General features: G+C 37.2%; 1 protein-coding gene across 11 annotated transcripts in view; it reads left to right on the top strand.

Moving 5' to 3' along the window:
• L3MBTL3 (L3MBTL histone methyl-lysine binding protein 3) overlaps positions 1-24,032 on the top strand; it is an 84,318-nt gene that overhangs the window by 47,386 nt on the left and 12,900 nt on the right. For all 11 annotated transcript variants that reach the window (XM_055713731.1, XM_055713735.1, XM_055713738.1 and 8 more), the window contains 7 exons: positions 4,302-4,378; positions 5,783-5,868; positions 8,189-8,299; positions 9,931-10,045; positions 12,554-12,656; positions 20,441-20,587; positions 21,950-22,114. In XM_055713731.1, coding sequence (XP_055569706.1) covers positions 4,302-4,378; positions 5,783-5,868; positions 8,189-8,299; positions 9,931-10,045; positions 12,554-12,656; positions 20,441-20,587; positions 21,950-22,114 — 804 coding nt within the window. The remainder of the gene's footprint in view (positions 1-4,301; positions 4,379-5,782; positions 5,869-8,188; positions 8,300-9,930; positions 10,046-12,553; positions 12,657-20,440; positions 20,588-21,949; positions 22,115-24,032) is intronic.

Here is a 24,032-nt window from a genome sequence, read left to right as displayed (position 1 = left end):
GAATTTCTTCCTGACCTTTCACATTGCGTAGCTCTTCCCTGCTTTGACATCTTTTCTAACATGTAGTTAAGCTGTCCGTAACTCAGCAGAGCTGCCAGTTGTTCTGTCCCTCTGCGTGGCTCTCTTATGGGTTCAGCTGGCAGGTTCTGCTGCTTTTGGCTTCACTTCAGCTTCAGTTTAGCTTCAGTTTCCAGTATGGATAATAGATGCCTTTTTCTGTCTGCTTGTTCTCACACAACAGAAGGAATGGATGGCAAGTGGCATGAATTGTGTGGACATTTTAATCTTGCTTTATTAGTTGAGCGTGCCTGTGTCACCGGTGACTCCACTGCTTGGTGGAAGGTGGTGGTGCTCTGCTGTGGTCCAGGGGTAGGTAGATTTGGAGATGCAAAATTCTTAGCTCCTGCTAGTGGTGGTCACCTTTTTTGGCCTAGGAAGCATCCTAACAATTCATGGATCATCATGTTTTATGGAGCACGTTAGCCGGGTGATCTGCCTTCTGTTTTGGAACAAAGGAGATAAAAAGCTATGGGATGCAGCAAATTGATTGTGAAAAGTCAGAGTAGCCTTTAGCATTCCAGCTGACAAGTCTTGGGCTTAGTGTGATAGATTGTTGTTCTTCCAAACCAGATGATATGTCCATGAAATAACACACATTAAAGCATAATAGTTTTACCTTAAATTGTGTTTGACTTCTACTGATCTCTACATTTATTGTTAAATGGACTGTTAGAAGCTAAAAGGCTGTGTGCAATCAGTAGGTAAAGAAGGACTGTGTGACCTGGTTTTGCGGGAACAGGGTTGGTTTTTTTCCTGAGACCACAGTGGTTACAGATGTTTCTAACGGGCTCATCTGTAATGACTGCGGTTTTCTTTTAAAGCAAATCAAAATGTTGTGGATGCTTTATAGTGCTATTTTGCACTGCTGTGGTGTGTAGCACTTGTTGCTACGTGTTCCATGTTTGCTCCCAGTACTATAATGGCAGAGCACCTTCCATGAGTGGATCTTTCATTGCGACATATCTTGGTCACTTGCTTATTCTTGAAGCTGTCCTGTTAATTTTTCCAAAAAATCTGTTTCATATATACGGATTGTTAAATTCAGATCAAGAGAAATGGATGATAATGCTTGCTTATTCAAGAAGTTTGTGCAGTGGCATTTACTTTTCAGAATTTTATAAAAATGTTTGTTCAAACTATGCTTGAAAAAGCAAAGCAGAACAAGTGCATTTAGAAGGTTTGTCCTGGTGGGTGTTTTCACAAGTTCACCTCATAATTTTAAGTATAATACTGTTTTGGACTTTACTGCAAAACGTTTCAGGAAGTAAGAGAATATGTCCTTCCAGTGCAGAAGGATACTTCATCCATGAAAAATTCTTCCACGTAAAATTCTGACTTGAGAGGGGTAGAAGAGAGCAGTATTGTCCCCTTGCTTGTTAGCTTCCCTTCACATTTATTGTAAAGAGAAGGGAAGAGAACAGACGGAGCCTGAAGCACTCACCTTCTCTTCGATTTGTTTGGGGCAAGGTGTTCCTAGGAGTCAGCTGCTGAGTTTAACAGTGCAAACTTATCACAGAAGTCCTTTTGTTTCCTTTTATTAATGGCAGCTTCAGTGATTTAGAGAGTACCTTGTGTGATACTATAAATAATAAATACATATAGTATAGCTTTATGTATTGCAGTAGGACAAAAGGTTGGTATTCTGGAAGTAAGCTGAATCCCTGGCTGTTGTCAGAGCCATTAGAGAGTCTATCAAAGGTAGGTCTTATCTGCTAGAAGTTGATCTGTTTGGCGTCATTACAAAGATGTACTAGCAGAGCTGTTTCATGCATAAAGCCACAAGATAATTGTAGTAGGTTGGCCAGTATTTTTCATCATTAGTGCTTGACTCTTAGGTAGAAGGCTAGAGGAGTGCTTGTTCGGAGATGGTGCATCTGAGGCACCCAACCTACGTTTCTGTTAAGTATATCCATATTGAACTTTAGACATCATGTAAAATTACTTCTCAGATTTAAAAAAAATAATAAAATTAGTGTTATTCTCAGTATTCCAAATATGGTATGGTCCTCCTTTTTCTTTTATGCAGCACAGGTTCAAACCTGCAATGTGGTAGTAGCCCAGGGTTCAGTCTAGAGTCTCTTCTGTACTGTGTTTCCTTCTGCAGTCTTTGGAAGATGTTTGTATTCAAGATCAGCAGACCTAGCATTTTGATCTGAGCCTTAAGATGTTAGGGTGCCTGCTAATTTACCTTCAACTTCTTTTTCTATCGTGCACAGTTCATTGCACCCTCTTAAATGTTACATTTTATTAATGTGATATTTTTTTAAAAATATAAATTAGTACTGCTAATTAAGGGAACTTCATTAATATGAACTTCCAGAATGCTAATACTTGCTGGGTAGATGCAGGTAATGATTGTATTACAACAGTCAGGGAGAACAGACCCATGTTAGGTATTTTGCATTAGTAACTCGGATTGAGGGGAAAGGAAGAGAATACATGTTACTCTCCAGCTTAACATTTGAGACATAGACTTCAGTGAAGGATTAAATAGAAACTGGATCACATGAGTATTTCAGTATTTTATGCAATGATTATTGTATATGAAATACATGTCTTCATGCATGGATGCTCTCTGCTTGTCTTCTTTTCTCATTAAATATTTGAGAAGTGTTTGGAACGCAGCATTCCTTCAGCAGGAGGGAGAGATGGTGTTTCTATCTAGAATGTCGCTTGGCTGCTTAAGCATGGTTTCTTGATCTCTTACTGGGGAATCTGGAATGAAGGCCTTAGTTATTTCAACTTACTCAGGCTGCATTTTGTTGGATTTCATAATTTCCAGCTAAATAGAAGCAAACAGTATGTTTGCACAGCATAGTGCAGTGCCATGCAGAATAATCAGATGGATGCTTTTTGTGTCAACATGATGTTCCTTAGTCACCTTGACTACGTATTATCTACTTCTTTAAAAATCACTGTTAATTGTTCAGCCAACTCAAAAACAATTATTAGGTATCGCTGCAGACAATAGGGATGGTGCATGTTTCACAGCAGAGTCTGATGGCATTTTACTTTTCCTGTAGATCAGTCTTACCTTTTTCCTAATAATATTGCATAATTATGTAATAATTATAGCATATACATTACATATCTTATAGATTATATGTTGTTGTGCATAATGTGCTATGATATGAAATAATAAAACAAATGTAATAAAGTTCTATCGTTCTCTATATAATAATTTAATAATACTGAATGTTCGTTTTTTTCTTACCTGCTTTTATATCAATTACCTTTGTGTAATTGATATAAAATTGTGTCTTTTTTTTTTTTTTAGTTGCTAACAGAGCTTGATAGCCAGGACCTACTGCCACTTTCTTCTGAGCACAATGTAACTGAACCAGTGAGCACAGTGAGAGTTATCTCTCCTTGCTTCAGACAGATGCCAGCACATGTCAAGTGTAGCTCACACTGCCTCAATTAGTCTTCAGTGGTTCTTGTAGCATGCCACAGGCAATAGCACTAGTGCAAAATTTGATGCACGTGACGGAGGATATCAAAAGTTGTTAGTCCCTTGAGTAAGAGAGTTTGATCAGCTTTTTTTAGAGCAATTTGCTGTCTTGGATCACTGATTATTTCGGGATTCTTCCCGGCAGTTTGGAGCCTAAAATGCTGTTTTATTCTTTTTTGCTGAACACTTTTTCTCAGACGTACTTTGCCTATGTGCTGCTGGGTTATAATAACTTGTTTATAGCTCCATTCAGACCACTCAGAATCTGGTTTTGAATTAGTACTTGTTATTGACAGTGCATTGCAGTTATGCATGATTTTCTAATCTGCTCCCAGGTGTAACTTGGACCATTAATCAAGATCTTTAAGCTTTTGGTTTAAAGTTTTGATCTTGGCATTGCAAAACCCCATCTGTCTTTGATGGGATTACTGTGTTCTTGCAACCAGCCAACATGTTTCTACCAAGAGTGTCTACATGTGAATTTTTCAGGTCCAGCATTATATTATTATATATTATTATCTCCTAAATGGATCTAACACTGACTTAAAGGACTTATTTTTTGATCTTCCATTGACATTGTAAATAAAACCTGATGCTTGTTTAAGTGGTAACAAGGGTGTGCTAAATATGTTCATATCTTCAGATTATGTTAGTAGTTTAAGTGTAAATTGAAGGTGTCATAGGTTATCTGGAATTTGTTAAATCTTTTTTGCATGTCTCGTTTTCTAAGCATAATAGGACTTCCTGAAGAACTACATTATCAATCACTTTTTTTTTCCTGCTCCACCAGGTGTGAGGCAGCTAGTCCACATATTCATCCTGTTGGATGGTGTAAAGAACATAAAAGAACTCTCATCACTCCACCAGGTTTGTATCTTATTACACATCTGAAAGATTTAAGGAGGTTATAGTGAGGTAGCAGCATTACAACTTACAATAAGCTTATTGTTACCTCTTCTGAATTTTTCTTTCGGTGATTAAGAATTGGTATTTGAGAGGTTTTGCATTTTTTTACAGGACATAATATAGTGAATGTAGAAGTACAATAGGCATTAGGTGTTAGGTATGCACATTTATGCTGCTTCAGTAGAGAGACATCTATTCATGACAGATACCCCTTAGCATCTGAACAAGTTTGTATTTTTGGCTGATTGTATTCACTTACTCTGAGACACACACTGTGAAAATGCTGCTGAAACAAATTCTAGGTGTGTGAGATTGTTGCATAAGAAAAACATCTTCACGTGAACTAAATATGTAAGATAATGAGTTGATGAGAAGATTGCCTTATATGATCAAGGAATCAAATTTGTAAGGGCTCTTTGGAAGGGAAGAAGACACAATGAGAGAGATACAGAAGAATGAAAGTGTATTAATTAGTATGAAATATAAGACCACCACTGTTTTTGTGGACTGTTGTGTATAGCTGGATGATCTAAATGCTCTCTTGCGGAAACTGCCATCTGTGGTCTGAGAAAATGGAAAATTAAAACCAACTTTGACAGAAATTCTAATAGCCAGCAATCTTGAAAAGTCGTAAGCAATCTGTCAGGAGGTTAATTACAGCCTATTTTTCAGTGAGATCCTTTTTAAAATTAATCTGAATTGGTTTTGTTCTGTTCTAGATTATGAATCATAATGTTTAAACGTCAAACTTCTAGTGCAGAGTAAAGGCAAAGGACAGGCACTGCCTTTTCTTTAAGAGCAAAGCTGTCTTTGTGTTTCTTGCATAAAGTGTTTATAAACATGACACTTTCTGAAAAAGGCAACATCTTCTTTGATGATATCTGTAAATTTTTCATATCGTAAATGTCCAGGCTTTTTTATAGAAATTCAGTTAAAAGAAATTCGCCGAAAGAGTAACAAGTAGTCAGGTGTGCTCTAAAGTGGTACAAAGCTATCACTGATTAGATTGTGCTTGCCAGTAAATTACTGTTTGTAAAATATTAGCTTTATAATACTTAAAATAATTTCTTTAATTGAATGGACAGGTTTTTTCAGTCCACATTATTTATATTCTCATATCCAAAGGAATTGTGACTTTTTCTGCTAGCTACTGAGTATCGTGTGTGAGGAGATTGTTAGTTTTTTTAACCTGCATGGTGAATGTGTCAGAGACAATTTAGAATAGCCTTTCTTGTACTTATTTTATAAATCTGAAGCATAAATCAGAACAGCATTATGAAATCGTTAGGCATTCTGTAAATTAGACATCAATTTTGGGGTTTTGTACTGCTGTGTTTAATTTTGCTCATTTTTCTTCTGTGCCAGATTATCCACACGCTAAGCATTTTTCTTGGGAGAAGTATTTGGAAGAAACCAGTTCATTACCTGCACCTGCAAGGGCTTTTAAAGTGGTGAGAAAACGCTTATATTTTTTTCATGCTTTGAAAAGCATGTAATTAATTAAAGAAGAGAATACATATATGGTGTTCCCATGTTTCCAAATGTATCCAGTTAATTAGTTGCATAATAGGTGGTTTGTTTTCATGCAGGTTTTCAGTTCACTGTTAGAAATCAGATAATTATTATTATAAATCACTATTACTTTATTATTTTAATCATTATAAATGGAATTAAATGCTACAAAATATTACTAATGAATGCAGTTTGCTATGGGAAATTACTGCCTGGTTATTAGAAATAATGAGGTAGGTAGTGAGTCATCATAACATATTTTGAACAGATGTATTTCTATCCATACATTTTAAATGGTGCAGTAAATAGAGTGAGAATGTAAAAACTGTTCTAGGAGGTCAGTCTGGTTGCCCATCTAGTCCATTGTCTCTGGCAGTAGCCAAGAGGGTGTTTGTCTTTAATACCCTTCAGCAGGCTTTTTCAGCTGTGAGCTTGCGAGTAGGGCACATGGGCAGCATCCACAGGCGTAACTATGATGTTTGTGGGAAACATCCTTTTCTTTTAGCTTTGTACTTGCTAGTTTCTTTCAGTGACACCCATCTTTCATGAGCTCTTAGGATTTCAGTGAGGAAAGTGGGCTGGTCAGTAATGCAGATCAGGATTGCTGTTAGGAGCCAGCATCAGATGGCTGGTAGCTCCCAGCCCCTTGTCTCACAGCGCACTGAACCTATTTGACTCGGCTTTTCCGACTAGGGTCACTAATTCTGAATAACGCTTTGCTAAGAGCTGGATTAATGAAAGCAGAAGTGTGGTGCTTATAGCAGTTCGTGGGATCAGGAGATCACCAGGCTTTATTACTGAGCTGCAGTTTATCGCCCCAAAATATGTCTGACTTAATGACATGACTCATTCTTACGGTCTTAGCAAGAATACTCAGAGTGAGGATTAGGAAGATGTTTGGTTATTTTTTGAGAGGTATAGTCCTTGGCAAAACAGAGGAGGCCTGTGACCTTGGCTACATCAAGCTAAAAGCAAACATTTTCTTTTTGTCCCAGAGCATCCATGTTTTAATGTTGCCGCCCTGAGTTCAGGCAACAGCCACCCTGCAGGCTCAGCAGTGGGAATGCCCCACCGGTGGCCCACAGGGTCTTCCAGCCAGCAAGGTCCGTCTGTTTGTGTCTGCACTGGAGAACTGAACAGAACATACCACAGGTGTGCAGGCATTGACAGCATTAAGCGGGCAGAATGCCAGCTGGCCTGGCTCAGCCCTGCTCCAGAAACCATACTAGCAGGGAGTGTCTGGGGATGGTGTAGGTCCCACAAGTTAGCTTAGACCAGGCTGGCTGGCTTTGAGGATGGAGGCGAAGGAGAGCTTGACTACATGTGGGTTAGCTGTGCTCTGTCTTGTGGTTTCACAGCCAGAGAAACACCTCCCTGCTTTCTGAACTAATATAATGACAACCATATTAATACTAATTGTGATAAACAACAAGCAAGCAGCTTTACTGGGAATAAAATGCTGATTGTGTTGGAGTTTGGGTGAAGTCTTCCTGAGGCAGTCGCAGTATTTTATATTGGATTATGGGAGAAAACAGAGTTCTTAAGCTGAGCTGAAAAAAAAGCACCAATGGTCTGGAAAGTCTTAAAGAGACAGTTTATGTTATTTTTCTAGAAATCTAGAATAAAAACATAATCTGTTTTTTGCATATGTTCCTTTTAAATGGAAATATCTTTTGCTTTAAATTTCATAGCTGTAGATGGCAGAGATAAAATCTGGTACTCCAAACAAAGACACCTTTTCTGCCAAAATAGGATTACAAAATAGGTGTTTGTTCTAAGTATTTATTATTAGTATACCATGGGTTAACGTCTTCAGTAGGAGACTGAAAAAGATTTGATTCACAAAGCAAAAACACATACTAAAAAGCACAAATATGTTTCCTGTGGACAATTTCATAGACATTTCAAGCTGTTGGTATGTAATACATCGTTCACATGAAACCATTGACCAAATCTCTGGGAAAACTCCTCTAGGGAATTTAGGAAAAAACCCAACTGATTTAAAATAAAGATCCCCATTTAACTTGCTTGCATGGCTTGAATCCTGTCCATTCCAGGAGAAGCTGGAATCCCAATGTAGTTACTTAATTTTTCTAATTTAATAACACTGGTTTAAATTACGTTTTTATGCTTGGATTTGTTGGAGGGAGAGGGCAGATCTGAGAAAATGAAGACAAAAATTTCTATGGATTTTATATACTTTACTATTGTGTGAGATTTTTGAGGTTTTCTTCTGTTAATATTGTTCTGCTTTTCTAGAAACCTTCTCATGGCTTTCAGAAAAACATGAAACTTGAAGTGGTTGACAAGAGAAATCCAGTATTTATCAGAGTAGCAACCATTGTAGATACCGATGATTATAGAATAAAAGTAAGTTTCTCTGTCTTACTGTACTGCCCTGCTTGAGTCACTGATGAGTACTTTGTAAAACCAGAATCCTATGGTTGGAAAATTGAGCACAGGACAAAATGAGTCACATTGTTGGGTCCTGCTAAGCTTTTGCTCATCCTTTTCACTGATTAATATGCATGTAATTCCTTTGGAAGGGGTTGTTTTATTGTCCTTAGTTACATTTGCTGACGTAGGTAATTATAAAGCAGAGTTCAATATGTTGGAAAATTGCTTTGGGAATAGTTGTTGTAAGACAGTTGTCTATTCTATCAAGAAATGCAATGATTTAATATTAAGTGTCAAAGGTCTGCTATGATGTTTGTGTTAGGGCCCATAAAATATTTGGCCTAGGTTAATTGAATCTGTGTCTTTAAACATCCAGGGAGAGGTGAGACATCTAAGTGAGACACGAGAAAATAACCCTGATCTCTCGTGTCTTGCCAGTGACTTCTGTAATTCTGAAGTTTATATTAATTACGGACTTTAGATTGGATTAATCTCAGATAATGTATTTTTAAGGAATTGCAAACTTACAGAAGTTGTTATGCTTGAATTATTTTTCATGTGTTTTACAAAACCAGTTTATGCTCTGAAGCACTTTACTGTTAGAAGGGCTAGTGTATTCCAGATATCCAGTTAGATGGATTTGAAAGATACTTGGTTTTGCAGTTTGTACAGATTAGACATACCTCGTATTTCAAGCAGAAAATAACACCTGACATTTCATTTTGAATCTGAATTAACTGGTGTCTGGGAGTCATCAAAACTAATATCTTTACACCTACGCATTTTCTATCTAAACTCTAAGTTGGTCATGCAAAAAAACCCCCAAACCAACCAACCAAACCCTTATCCAGTCTAATCTATTTAAATGACAGGATTTTTAACTTCTAGGATGGTAATTTGACTCTGTAGCATATGTTGAAAGAGCTCTATTTGTATGTATCTATGTGTACATGCATCCACACATGCATGCATAAGAGATCCGAGCTATTTACTAGTACAGACTTCAAGTAAGATTTGAAGATACTTAGCTTTCACCTGAAAAAAAGCACATGTATAGCCCATACTGGTGGGTTTCTGGGAAGTCACATACTTTTCTCTTCCGTTTCAACTCCTTATCTTGTATAGTCTGATGTTAGTAAAAATTTTACTTGTTGGTTTATATTTTTATGGATAAATGCAATTCTTTTGTAGTCCTTTGCTTACTGCTCTGCTATTCCTAAATCCTGTTCAAACAGGAGATTAAAAAATGTTTGGATTTTTGGATTAAAAGATGTTTGGATTTTTGACTTTTTTTGAGGGAAAAAAAAGGCAGAAATTAATGCTTAATTTAAGTATTAATGTGAGAACTAAACTTGTCCTGCTTTATTTCTGAGGTTTGAGCCTGATGATGCAAGACAGCAAAAAACCACGACACCTCTCTCTTCCCTTCAGCGACAGTATGCCTGGTCCAGAATCTAATGCACATGTATTTTTTGTGTAACTCTGACAGTTCTCTTAAAGTGACTTCAATAATGGACATCCCATTTTTAGAGATTACTTAGGGAAACTGATTTTATAGAGAATTTTTCTGATGTAAAATGTTTTGTTCTTCTCTTTTATTTTAGGTTCATTTTGATGGCTGGGATAGTATTTATGACTATTGGACTGATGTAGATAGCCCTGATATCCATCCTGCAGGCTGGTGTACAAAAACTGGACACCCTCTTCAGCCCCCACTTAGTAAGAGAAATCACATTGTAACGTAATGATGTTAAAAGGCACATGTAGTGTGCTATCTTTTTCCCTGCCAGTGCTATCCCAGTAAGCATAGCAACTAGGATATGCAAAATAATGTAAATGTTACATTTAGTGCAAGATCAACAGTCAGTAATTAATTACTTTTTAGTAGATTGATCCTTACTGTAATGGAAATAAAATGTTTCTTTGTTTGCATAAGAACCACAGTCAAAACCTGAAGTGATGACAAAGATCTGTTGCATAAAATCCTGACCTTGAAGCCAGTGATGAAACTGCTGTGGCATTCAGTAGGGATAGGGTACCACTGTTAAAATCCTCTTGAAGGTTAGTGTGCTTTTTAGCTCAAAGGTGTCCAGACTGCACTGAGAAGGCACAAATGCTGTGGCAAATCCTCATAACCAGGTAACTTGATTTTTTAATTCAGCTGAGCAAAGAGGAGTTAGTGGCGCCCACACTGAAGGTAAATCTAACAGAAGCATAGTTCCAATAATAATACTGAATTTACTGGCTTGCCCTCTCTGGGGATTTTGTTTTACTTGTTAAAGAGGAAGGAGGTCTGTCATAAATGAGACTGAAGGTTGCAGGGAGAAGAGACTTTTGTGGTAACTGTATCCCTGCCTATGCCATTGTGTTTCTGGATAACGGTAGTAAAATCACTTTAGCCAAACTTTGAACAGAGGATTTTTAATTGAGTGATCTTCTCTGGGATTGTTTTATGTTGTGACTCTGAGGTATGGTTTGCACAAGTGCTGAGCGTTCACAGCTGTAACTGTGATCAGAAAGAGCTGTGCTTGGGAATAAATGCTGAGCAATGCCAAGTACTCTGATAAAAAATTAAATCTAAAATAACTGAGGTAAGGTGCATACAGATTGTGTGAATGTGTTACCTGAAAATCTCAGTACCTCAATTCAGCGTCTCTGAAATGTCAAGAAGAAGTGTCTCCTATCAGGAGCATCATCAGAGTATATTCATTAGTTTTCTGAGCATTCCAGTGGTACAGTGATGACTGCCTGTTAGGAAGTTAATCATTCTGTCTTCAAAGCAGAGTCTCAATAGTGTGGTAAGTGCCAAAGCACAGAGTGTGTAATGAGAAGACAGGATGCTGCATATCTGTTTCTTAATCTGAGATGTGCATCCTTGTACTGAATGAAGGAACAGTCCAGTGGGAAATAGTAGTCTGTGGCGACATAAGTAAAATTTGTATCATATGGCAAAAGAGCTGAATAAGGTTGCAACATTTTTGTTACCTAAGATTGAAAAAAAAATAAAAATCTTAGTTTCACAATGATGCAAGCAGCGGCTTCTTGCATAAATATGGACAGCCATTTTAAAGTACATTTTCAGAGAGTTTGATTTTTTTTGAGTGAAGAGAACATTTGTAGGAAGCTAGTCTTTGCAAAACCAGAACATCAGTAAGACAGGACTTTCCTTTACAAAACATCCCTGTTTAGTTAACTCTTCCTTTGAGTCTACTAACTTGTTAGGTTATAGGTGTCAGATCTGCATACAGGTAGAAAAGATAAAATTTTTTGCTCTATCATTCACTGCACCATTTTAAAGCCTATAGAAATCTTTGGAATTCAGTGTAGTTGTAGTGTTGTAACAGCATAGTGGGAACATCTGTTAAAATATGCTTTTGGACTGCCCTAATTATACATAATAATTCTCCATCTTTCACTATCCATCTGCGAGTAAGAATCTGTCTTTCATGTAGGAAAAATTATTTAAATAAACCTTTTATGTCAGTATTGTTATGTGTAGGGGGAGGTACAAGTTCATGTACTTCTCAAGTAACACGAGTACTAGAGAGAGTGCATGTTTGTAGATGTGCAGCAGGTGTTCATTTCCTGTGGTGGAGTACGTGTCCCCTGCTTGCTGTGAACCTGTGGGTTATATACTGTGTTTGCTTGAGCATCAAAGCTAGTTTTGAAAGCTACATGCTTTAATGTCTCTGCAGGTGTCATTGTTACAGGTTGATGAAAAAAAGATAGACACATGAAAGTAAAAATGTCAAAAATATCCTGATGGCTCATTCTTTTTAGTAGCAATTTCAGCCTTTGTTTTCAAGTCTTGTTCACTGGAAAACTTGGGCTAAAAATGGAGGAGGTCAGTACCCATTGTGGACAGATTCCTATGTTCAGGAACAGCAGGATAACCTTGTCTGTGCTTTTGCAAAACAAGCAGGTTCCAAATACATGTAGTTAATAGGAGAGAAATTGGAAGTCACGCTGTTCCTCCAAAATGTGCGTTCTTTATACCGATGTGGTTCTTCTATAGAGACTTAATCACACAGAGTAAGTGGATTAGGTTGTTTGAACCTCCATCACGCTTTTGCAGAATGTGTTTTTAAATTACTTTAAAATAAGATTTTGTTTACTTATTTATTCTTCATGTTTACTGTGCTACTCTGCTATTCCTGTGTACTTACATAACTTTTAAGGATTAGATACTTTTATTTAATCTCATACGTACTTTCCCCTGACATGCAGCTCCTTTGGAATTGGTGGAAGCTTTAGAGCATGGAGGGTGTCCCACAGCAGGATGTAAAGGAGTTGGGCACATTAAAAGAGCAAGACATATCGGCCATCATAGGTATGGGTATGTGCTATGAAACTGTAATGTTATTCTTTCAATTGAGCGATGTGTGTACATGTTTGTTTTTTTAACTGTTGTTCATAAGAAAACAGATCCAAGCTGGAAAAAAATAGGAAATCTTGTAAACCTAAATATTCAATTATTTCAGTTGCCATGGTGAACATGCTGAAATAAACATTAGCAATCTGTAACTTCATTTCACCAGGGTGTGCTGAGATAAGATTTGTCGAACATAATTTTTTGTCACAATTGAGAGGTTCAGGTGCTCTGTATTTAATTCCTACATGGATTCCTCGGTTTGCTGTTCAACTTGCAAGATGTTATGGACAGATATGTGTAAAGCAGTAACTTTTGAACCTTTTGAAATATGAGGCCACTAATTTTATTATGGCTTGGATGTTTTTGTTCTGCTTGATTGGTAGGCGTGAGGATTTGCTTGATGGCTTGGAAAAATGCTGGAAAGGGAATTCCAATTGACATATTCCTGAATGACAGCCTGAACAACTTGCTGTTTGTACCTAGTGGTTCTAAAGATGCTTTTGTTGAACACCTGAAATACAGTGCAGAAATGTGGGCATCCCAAGCTGTCCTAGACAAGAGCTGACATAGGGAGAGCAGCAGCATGGAAGAATGGAATGGGGGACAGAGAGACAATGACAGTAAATGGGAAACAGTTACTAAGCCAAAAATTGATGATTTTTGAAATACAGTATGAGGTGAATCCTGAATGTTTTAGTAAGGGATATAGAGTTAACCTAACATGTTAATTTGAGAATTTAAGTATCATAAATATAATCCTATCACTTTTTTGCAAATTTGAGCTTCCAGAAATTCTCTTGGATTTTTTCCATGACACAGTCATACAATCCTCAGATGGCATATCACTTTGTACTTTCTGCTCTCGTATGGTTAGAGGGCTATTTGGTTATTTGTCTGTTCATGTTTTTAAAACATATTACTGAACTACCATGATCCAAGAGTTAGCTCTGCAATGGGAGAGCTAACTTTTCTTGGTTCTGGTGAGAGAATTGTCATGGTGACTAGAGTTATGCTACAAGGTTTTGATGACATATCAGCCGAGGTTAAAGTCCTGACTCGTCCCTAACAAAGATACCTGCCAGCAAAACTTACTGTGTTGTTACATGTTTAGTGTGCAAAAGGCATCTTTTGCTGCAAGAAGTTCTTTCCTATCCACAGCAGGGCATTGTGTTTGTCTTGTTAGGACGCAGAAGAACTCCTGCTGCCATTACAAGCTTTATCTCCAGGAAGGGGCATGGCTAGGTTAGCTCCAGTGACAAAACCTGTTGCAACATGAGCTGTGGTGGTGGTGTCATGACACAGTATGCCGCATTGCTGTCTTTCAGATTGTTCTTACCCTTTTTGTTGGACTCAATCAGTAGGATAACTCCTTAAACAGTCGAGTTAGTACTTAAGAGGTTAGCCTTCATTTAGCATCTGGTAACCTACTACATTCATGTTCTTAGCCCACTGCAAATGTAAAGTAAACTAGACTTGCCTCAAAAGCTTCCTGGCTGCTTAGCTGTGACCCATTTTATTTCATATTCCAGTAGACTGAGTCTTGCGTGATTTATGAATGCACCTGGCCTGTAAGGTAATAAATTCCAATTGTTTACTGTGTCCCATCTCAAATACTTAGAATCAGGTGAACCCATTCTTAGCCCAAGGCTGAAACTGGAAAAAAAAAAAAAAAAAAAAAAAAAAAAAAAGAAAACGAAACCGTAAGTGATTATGTCAGAAAAATTTTTAATTTATGGTCTCTCTAAATAAACATTGGCACTAAAACTTCTGTATGTTTCATAGGGAAGGGATGAGTAAGAGCTATATGTCTAGTTAGTTCATGTAGCCTTTGCTTTTATAACTAGATTTTCCATGCTATTTAAAGTTGTTGTATTTACTTATCCTGAATACTGAGAAACAAACTCAGGGAAATCTGTTGTGGTTTATTTTTACTGCAGTCTTAGCAATCCTATTATTTGCACATTAACTGATAGTTCTAGGTTATAAAAATATAACTGAAGAGATTTTGTTGGTCATAAGACAGGTATTTGCTGTTTCATAGCAAATAAATTAACACCATTAAGTGTCTTATTCACTAACTGTATCATTTTGCCCTGTGTGCTGATATTGTGGGTTTTTTTCTGAGCGTTTCTGAGGAAAACAGTGAGATTTGTTATTTATCTGCAGTCTGCAGACTTGAGGGTCCAGGTCACCCCCAAAATTCTAACATTGTACCATCACTTTTTTCCTGAATTAACAAAGGCATTTTGAAATCGGTATAATTATCCACATCAGGTAGCAGTCCCTTGGCTCTTTTATCTTGGCAACCTTGAAATGTATTTAAGCATGCTTATCTTTTTTTTCATGATGAGGCACAACATCTATCGACAGCATAAATGCCTGTGTGCAGAAAAGATGATAATTTAAAATGCTAAGTAATTCTGAAATAATTTTGAAAGCTTGTAACTTAGGAACCAGATGAAAGCCTCGGTGATTAATTATGTAGTGAGGTGAAAGCATTTACTTTTGGGAAAAGTTGATGTTGATAAGGACTTGGTATCTGTCACCAGTTGATCTAGGGTTTTGTGCTGCGCAGCTGAAACTGAGACTGGTGTGCCGGTTGCTAGCATTATGCAGATCACCTGCATATGATTGTGAATTGTATGCTCTCTGGTGTTTAATGCATACAATGATATTTCGAGTTTAAGCAGTAATGCAAAGCCGTCAGTTGTAAACAGGTCATTAGTGTTTTGGGTCAGCGCTCCATGAATAAAGAATTTTACCAGAAACTTGACACGCACTATGTGTAAGTCAAAGTGAACTAACTGAATGTGTCGTGGTGGAGGCTGTGCTGTAAGAGAACCACAGCACAGAAACATGGAAACCTCAGCTCAGCAGAATGTTGTTATCTTTTCGTTGAAGTAATTCTCCTCTGATTTTGATGCCAGTCTCAAGTTTCATTTTATCTTTTATGTAAGATCATTGGCCCCAGCCAAATCCGTCATAGCTAGTCTTGAGTCAGGTTTAGACTGCTGAAGCAGCTTCCTCCTAAGAAAGAATGCTTTAATGATAAACATGTGTTGTAAATTGTGATAAACGTATTGTAAATTGTGGAAGAGAAAATTTGGTCACTTGTTTCCAGACTAGTTAAAAATGTTTCTATAAAGTCAACTGAAGTAAAGACATCACTTAAAAATCCCGCAGAAGAAAAAGCATACATCCCCCAGTTGTTGTCAGGACCTTCTTGCTGGAGGTTTGTTGCTAATCACGTATCACTTACAGCAAATGCGGTTTTAGATAAAGTCTAATCCATCAGTTAGTCCAACCTGTTTGTTTAACACACCAAGGAAGATAGTTTGAGCAAATCTGGGTGAATTTTCCTGAAGCTGCCGTACAGCCTCATCCCTTAGCAACACTTGGCAATAGCCTGCACCTAGAAGGCAATGAGGAGCTGGGGTTGGTAACATTTCCAACCAGTACAGCTAAACCAGGAGACCTGTTTGTGGCTTCACACAAGTTTGCAAAATACTCCAAGCAGTCATAAAGACTAATAATCCATATTAAAAAATACTTCAGTATTAACGTTCTTTTATGAAACAGAGTACCACCTTACTGTTCTTCAGGTTAAGAGAGAAGCCTGTCTTATATTCCCTTCTGATGTTAGATGTAGCAGAAACCAAGTAATCCAGTTGGACTCTGCGCTTCAGAAACTTTGTTTGCATACTAATAGAACACAGGAACATCTCCACATGTCTGGAGAAGGCTAAGGTCCATGCCTACCCATCAGTTGCCCAGTTTTATCCTATTACTCTTGACCTTTTGAGAAAAACGGTATTTGTGTAACCCTACCTAGAGATAGATCTTGACAGGGACAGAAGAGGAGTTGCAAAATAACCACAAATGGGATATGCTACTGTTACATCAGAGTTCTGCAAAGGGCTAATTATGTAAAACCTCTGTTGACTAGAAAAGCCTAGGTCTATGATCACAGGAATTCTTCAGAATGGTATACAGGAAGTAGTAATCAGTGCATTGCATTTTTCCTTTATTGATCTTCCCTGGTTTGATAAAACCAGAAGCTTATTTTAGTGCTCAGTTTTTACTTAGCCTGTGCAGGACCCTGGAAGCATTGGCTCCCTTTCCTCAGAAAACTGTTACGGACATGTATTGCCAGCCACTCTGCTGCCATTTCAGTAGGATGCAGTGTGCTGCAGATAGCTAATTGCTTGCTGTGTTGATCCTTCAACATTTAGAGTTGGCTGATTACTCTCCTGTGGGGTGTGGGTGTGTGTGTCAGGTGGTATTAATGTGAATATTTGTCTACTGAAGCCTGCTAAAGCAGCTCAGATGATAATTGACTATCTTTATTTTGGACTGGTTTCAAAGCTGTGAAGCAGTGCTGGAGGGTGGACAGCCCTGTCAGATGTATAGTAGAGGTTTCAAACTGAGTACCTGCTGCTGCTTCTGCTTCTTGGCATTCTCTCTGTGCCTCTGGCAGACCTTGTTACTCCCAAGTCAAGGACATCTAATCATTTTGGAAACTGCTTCTGAACCTCTGCTATTCTCAAAATAGTGTGCTAAGGCGAACTGCAAGCTGGAGCAGAAATCCAGATTCGAGTTGACAGAAGAGTTAAAAACCCTAATTTAAAATTAAGTAACCTAAACATCAAGACTTCTGAGCCCTTGAGATGAGTTGTCTCTAAAACTTACAGTCTTGTGTAAATCAAATACTTCTCTTATGTAAGAATAACAAGATTAATTTTTTATTCTTTGTAGTAGACACGTTAAACTGAACTGAAGGCTGGAGGCATTGAGATTCAGCAGGATTTACTGATTGATCTGAAGCCATGTAACTCATACACAGGTTCATTCATGCTGTATTTTGTTGAAACAAAGCTAATGGTGGAAACCATGAGGGTTCTTTTTGTTGCCCCAAGTAATAGTAGCATCAAAGGACTATCAAAGAGTTTTTTAAAAAATGATACAGCAGCTGGAATGTTTAATTACAAAGAAAAGCTCGTCGGAATCTAGTGCTCTAAAGCATCACGTTATAACTACTGTTGACTGAAATTGTCATTCGGCTTCTGTTTTTCGAGAAAATGCTAAAAGAAAAGGCAGTATATAAGCAGTCAAGTTCTAGTGAAGGAATGAATTTTGAGAATTTTTTTCTTTGTTTTTTAATTTAAAACATGTTGTAGTGTTGGTAAACAGAAGACCTGCTAGAGATGAAATTGTATTGTCAGATTTCATTGTGGTGTAAGACTGATTAGGTGGTTAGTTTTTCCTTGAGACAACCGTCTAACTGCTTAAAAACACTAAGCCTCAAAACACCCCTCTGAGCATAGGAAGCCAAAAGATTACATGCTTTGCCTTACAGCAATGGCAGATCTGGTATGAATCAATATATTCCTGAGTTTCTGATAACTGTATTTCATCACAGTGGTATGAGTTTGTCACAGTAAGAACTTAAATCCCACTAGCGTTGGCTCCTTAAAACCTTTTTTCTGAATAGAGGCCTGTATCTTTCATCTAGTTCATATGTAGCTCATATGAAAGGGGAAAAAGAGATTGTTGTGGTAGATGCAGCAGTATAAAGAATTGAGACTATATAACAGCTTCCTCTCTTCCCTAGTATTCCTGTTTTCTTCCCCATATTTCAGTTAATGTTTTTTTTGTTCTTTTAAGACATCTAGCAGAGGCTAGTCCTAAGAGACAAAAACAGTAGGTTGAAAAATAAGTATAAGTAGACGTATACAAATAAATCTAAAATAAAATGCCAAATTCTGCCTAAGAGAATTTAGAAATAAAAAGTATATTTGTATATTCTCAGATAATAATCTTATTTGTATATTCTGTTCCATATCTTTAAAACAATTTTATTAACAAAAAGGTATCCTATTTCAAGTGTAGTGCTTTAGAGTCCAGCCACACATTCAGCTATATCTTATTCAGCTGTGAAAACTCCTGGTATGAAGGTTCTCGTGGCAAAAAAAATCAGTGCCTGTATCTCAGAGGAGGTGCTGGGACTACCATCCAGTTCCTCAGAAGAAAGCAAAGACGATTGTTTTGTGTTTCATCAGGTCACCTGGGGATATAGCTGTATGTCCCTTGAAGACACCGTACAGGCTGTTACGGAGCAATATCTGCTTGGAATGAGCTTAAACAGGGATCTCATCTTGATGAGAAAAGCAGAAACTGTATTCTCCTGGCAAGTTTTTTCCTCCATAATTCAAGTTCAGCACAGCTATACAAGGATTTTTTTAAAAAAAGGCTGATACTGTCTTGTTTTCAAGTGAACCAACTGAAAAATCAGACATGCTGTTGGACTCCTGTCTTGATAACCCCAGCAAGGACTGATTGACTTGGTCTGTGTAGCCTTGAGGAATTTACTCGTTTCATGCTACAGCTGAGAGAAATGTAATTTTTGACCAACTTTTTATGTTGGTGAGACCAAAATTAGGTCACCAATACTGGTCGAACCTTGTCATAGGAGTTGATACATATTAACTCTCTGACTCCAAAGCTTCATCAGTAAAGGAAAAGGAGAATGCACAGCATATATTGATTAAAAGGCCTTTTTTCATTTTTAATGCTGTGCTTTGTAAAATGAACATGATAATGAAAGCTGTTGGTTTTCTGGTTATTTTTTGTAATTTGGAGGTGGCAGGGGATGTGGCTGGCATGGTAGACTTGTTTATATTAGGCAGTTCTGTTTGGAAATCATGCATGTAACGATCAGTGAAATAAAATATTGGAGTGGTTTATGGAAAGGCAGGTAGTTACATTGTTGAAAAGAAAGTAAGCAAAATCACAGACATGCATTTTTTACATTTTACCATTATGGAGGTCCTTGTATTAATACAGGTGAGTAGGAAAACATAATTTCCCATTCTAGTTAGTGTCATAGTTCATGAGCCACAAATAGAACGTCATGTTTAGTACAGCCTCTCCTGTGTCTTAAATAGAGATTTGAAAACTTGAGTATGTTGTTATTCACTGTTGTGGCTTATATATACCTTTCAGAGTTTAGGATACTGTCTTTGAAGTGTGTGTAGCCTGACTGATCAGTTGAATACTGCAGAGTGGTTTTCTGAAGAAAAAATCCTAGTTCAGCCCCATGTGTTTTGTGTTGCTCTTTTTTCCCTTTCCTACCTCCTATGCAAACACGGGCTTTCTGACTTTGGGAGGTACGGCTTTTGCATTTGTTAAGAGTAATATTTACGTGCAGTGTCACATTCTCTCTTTCCCTAGCTGCGTGCAGTGAAATAGGGAGTGCTGAATGATAGGAAAAATTACGAAAATATCACAGTCTGTTAATGGAGTATCACAAAATGGCATTTGCAAAGATGGGGCATTTGCCGCAGTAGGAGGATGTGCACCATTCCTCATACTGTGCCCTTGCAACGCAGCTTCTGTACAGACATTGCATAATAGAAATACTATTGTTCACAGAAAAAATAACCATGGGAATATGACATTATTTGGAGAGAGGTGGGTATAGTCAAAGGCACCCTGTATTTTGTATATAAATCACCATGAGAAAGCTGGCTAAACATTCATCAAGCAGTTTTCCAGAATATATGTGTTACATAACTTGCTGTCGAAAGGAAATGCAAAAACCATTCTGGTTGAGGTTTTTAATGCATGGATTTATTGACATTTTGAAGTATGAGTAATTATTCCATTGTTTTCTAAACTTTATATTAATCAATTGCATCTGCTTCTAGAAAACCGGTCTCTGATGTCTTTTCTTCAACTTCTAGTGCAGTCAACTGCCCATATTCAGAGATGAACTTGAACAAAGAAAGCCTCTTACCTGACCGGTTGAGCGGAGAGATGCCAGCAGCCAGTCCTGTCCCCAGAAACAGAAAAGTGGAAGCAAGTGAAAGATCCACCTCTCCTGTAATCAAGTAATTACAATTGAAGTGATGTCCATGACTAATTGGACACATTTACTTCTGTATTCTGCAATGTAATTTGTAGTTAGGTAACTGCTGAATGGTTTCAGAAGGGTCTGCCTGTTTGCACATGGTTTTATCTGTGCTTATTGAAAAGGTCACCTAGCTGTCAAAGGCTGATAACTGATTTTACTGTGTATGATCTAACAAGAGTTCATTTTCATCTTCAGTGTAACTATCTAGACTACTAAGGTAATTGGAATTCAGAATTGAATGTTTGCTAGTTGGTTTCATTTAAGAAAATGATTTATTTGTGTTTCTTTTGTTTGCTGGGCTGGCCTTACTGATGTGACTGTAAATTAATACTGCTTTTTGAAGATCAGCCGCTATAAATTCTTGTTGTGGGAGTAGGGAATCAAATTACTGGGAGTAAGTTTTGCAAGAACGATGCTTAAGTCTGTAGCTGAAGCTTCGAGTAGGAGCCCTGGGAAAAAACAAAGGGATGTGATTCCATGATGATGATTTCCAGATGATAGTTTTCTATCCGAAATTGTGGACACCAACTCTTGTGCTTATTCTGAGCTGTGGGGATCCACAGAGAATTTAAGGAAAGGAAAGGAAGAATGGCTTTCCGTTCTTTTCAAGGGCTACATAACGTAAATGTGAATGTTCATAGTGAAGATTTCCAGTTGCCACTGTAATGACCATGTATTTTTGATAGGTGGTATTTTAAATCGTATTCTCGGAGACAGTTTCAGCTTCATGCTTTAAAAACCAAAACACTCAGCTGTCAAAGAGCACTGCTTGGATTGATTGTTCCTGTAAATGCAGGGTTGTAGAAATCTCGTGACTTGATTATGCTCTGACAGGTAGCCCAGGTACTGTCCCAGTGAAGCTAGTAACAGTTTGAGCAGTGTTCTCTGTAGCAGGGACCATGTCAAGTGCTCCTTTTTTCATTGTCCCTGTTAAGAGACTGAATAACATTTTTAAAGTGTCCTGGCTGGAGGGTGGTATATCATGGAAGGGATAGAAGGGACAGGCAGAAAATGATACTTCAAAGTTTTCTTATGTTAGAAATATTTGAGGTGGACAGCTTATTATCGAAAATAACATTAGGCAAATTCTCTTCCTGTTGAATTGCCTAAATGTTTTACCTTTGATTTCACGGGGAAGAGAGTTCTGTACTGTGATTTCTGAAAATCCCAGGTTTACAATTTTGTTGGTGGCAGATGAAAAACTTCTGTGTATTTCTTAAAAAAACCAAAAACTTTGTATATCTTCAGTTACATTAGTGACTCTTTACGCATATTGAAAATAAGTTGAATAACTCAGGTTCTTTCAGTTTTAAACATTTTGTTAATTTGTTTTAAACAGTGACAGAAAATGCCCCAGTCCTGGTCACGTAGGTATGAAATCTTCAGCTCACAATCGATCATCTGGGAAAACTGTACCTGAAACAGCTAAGCAGGATGATGCAGAAAGTAAATCTCCATGCAAGAAGCCCCTGTTATGTGATGTGAAAGAAAAGAAGGCACCCAGGTAACTATCAGTTCCTTTCAAAGTATGAGTTGTTTTGGAGTCAGTCAGTTTGAAATGCAGCTTGCAAGGCAATGCAGTGCAGCAATTTGTCTGTGGAACTCGTGGAAGTAGTGGGGAGGCAGATGGAAGTTCTTCAGCTGTCTTTATTAGAAATAGGGAAGAAGGGAGTTTCACAGTGTATTTAAGAAATAAGAAATGCCTATCAGAGAGGAGAGGAAAAGTACTACAAGAGAAAGAAATTATTGGAAGTTGAGATCCTTCTTCTCTACCTCTGTGTACAAATAATGTTATTGTATATGTACAAATATGTACATACATTTACAAATGAAATGTAATTCCTTAACTCTCAAAATTTCTTCTCTCAAATAATAGATACTCTCTAAGTAAAAGACACTCTCAGAATATCATTTTGACAGAAAATGGCATGAGATCATTTCCAAGCTTGCACTGGAAAATAATATTTAAAAAGGCTATCTTTGAAACTAAAAAGATACAATTCAGTGTTTTCACGGGGATAAGTGAGGCAATAGGGTTCCTTACATTTTGAATTAGTTACAGTATCAGTGCATTACTTTATTGGCTATTTTCATACAGAAATAGAAGACATGCTAGAACAAGAAGTGTCATCTGTTGTATATTTAAGTGTCAGCTACATTATCATGCGTTGATAATAGATGAACTGTAAATGTTGGCAATAACAGTGTCTTGAGAGACTTTGGAGAGGTAGTATTATATGGTGAATGCCTCACAGTAAAGCTGGTGATTGAAACTTGATTATCTTGTTAAGAATCAATTAAATCCTGTGAAACTTGCTGCAAGATTTTTTTAAAAACTTTTTTTTCAAATTGGGTTAACCAGATCTGGCAGTGTTTTATGATACTGCTTCCTCTTTTCACTAGATTTTTTTTTCTTTTCTGAAATATTACTTATTGGTTTCCTTTATTCCAAAAAGCCTAAGTAAAAAATGAAATGAAAAATGAAGGTGTAGCTTTTTGCATCTTCTAAAATTGGTCAGCTATTCTTTAGAACGTTCTTTCGTATTATTTTGATCAGCTCATATTGTTCAAGTTATACTGAAAAACATCTAGTAGGAGTGTCAAGCAGTGTTGATATAATTTCCGTACCACAAATAAACAGCATTCACTAGTCATACTCAAGTGAATTTAAACATCAAAAAAAGAGACAAGGCAGTTGCATTTGTAGTTTTGAAATAACTTGTGTTAAATAACAGTTGTCATTCATCACTTTAACCATAGTTGTAGTAAATTCATCTTTTTGTAGAAATAAACTTCGGCTTTACAGACTATCATGTGACATTAATTGAAGAACAATTTTTGCTTTCTTTTTTTAGAGGGTGCTATCTTTATGAAGACCTAAAATAACCAATACGTGTGCTATCTGTTCACTGTATTGAGTCATTTTCATTAAGAGAATAACAGCCTCCTGCCAACTTTGAACTACCCAGAGGCTTTCCAGTTTGTATTTGAACTGTTTGAATACACTGATGACTATCTGCATTTTATCACCTAGCTTTCCACATTCTTTATGTATCCAGCATGATTAGAGAGGACTTTTATTTGAATAATTTTCATTCCTTTGAAAAAGGCATGAAAAACAGTGTTCACAACGTTAGGTATATATGAACTGGAGTTATAAAACATTGAGTTATTGCAATACCCAGTGGATCTTCTTGGATATGTGTTCAAAGTACACATGCATAATTGAAGACATAGATACGTATACTTGTGTGCCCTTTAGCTGCTGAGCTTGTAGTGTGGACTTAGTTATGTTTGACTTCAGTACAGTTGTGGATACTTTCATATTCCAGCTAATCTTTTGTTTCATACAAGTCTTTGGAACCAACCACATATGAAGCCAACCATGAGATTATTTTGATGTGTGAAGTGAATCTCAGCTA

This window comes from Falco cherrug, chromosome 6, assembly GCF_023634085.1.
Source record: "Falco cherrug isolate bFalChe1 chromosome 6, bFalChe1.pri, whole genome shotgun sequence".
NCBI lineage: Eukaryota > Metazoa > Chordata > Aves > Falconiformes > Falconidae > Falco > Falco cherrug.
The sequence above is the reverse complement of the archived record's forward strand: the minus strand, read 5'-3'. Positions and strand labels throughout refer to the sequence as shown.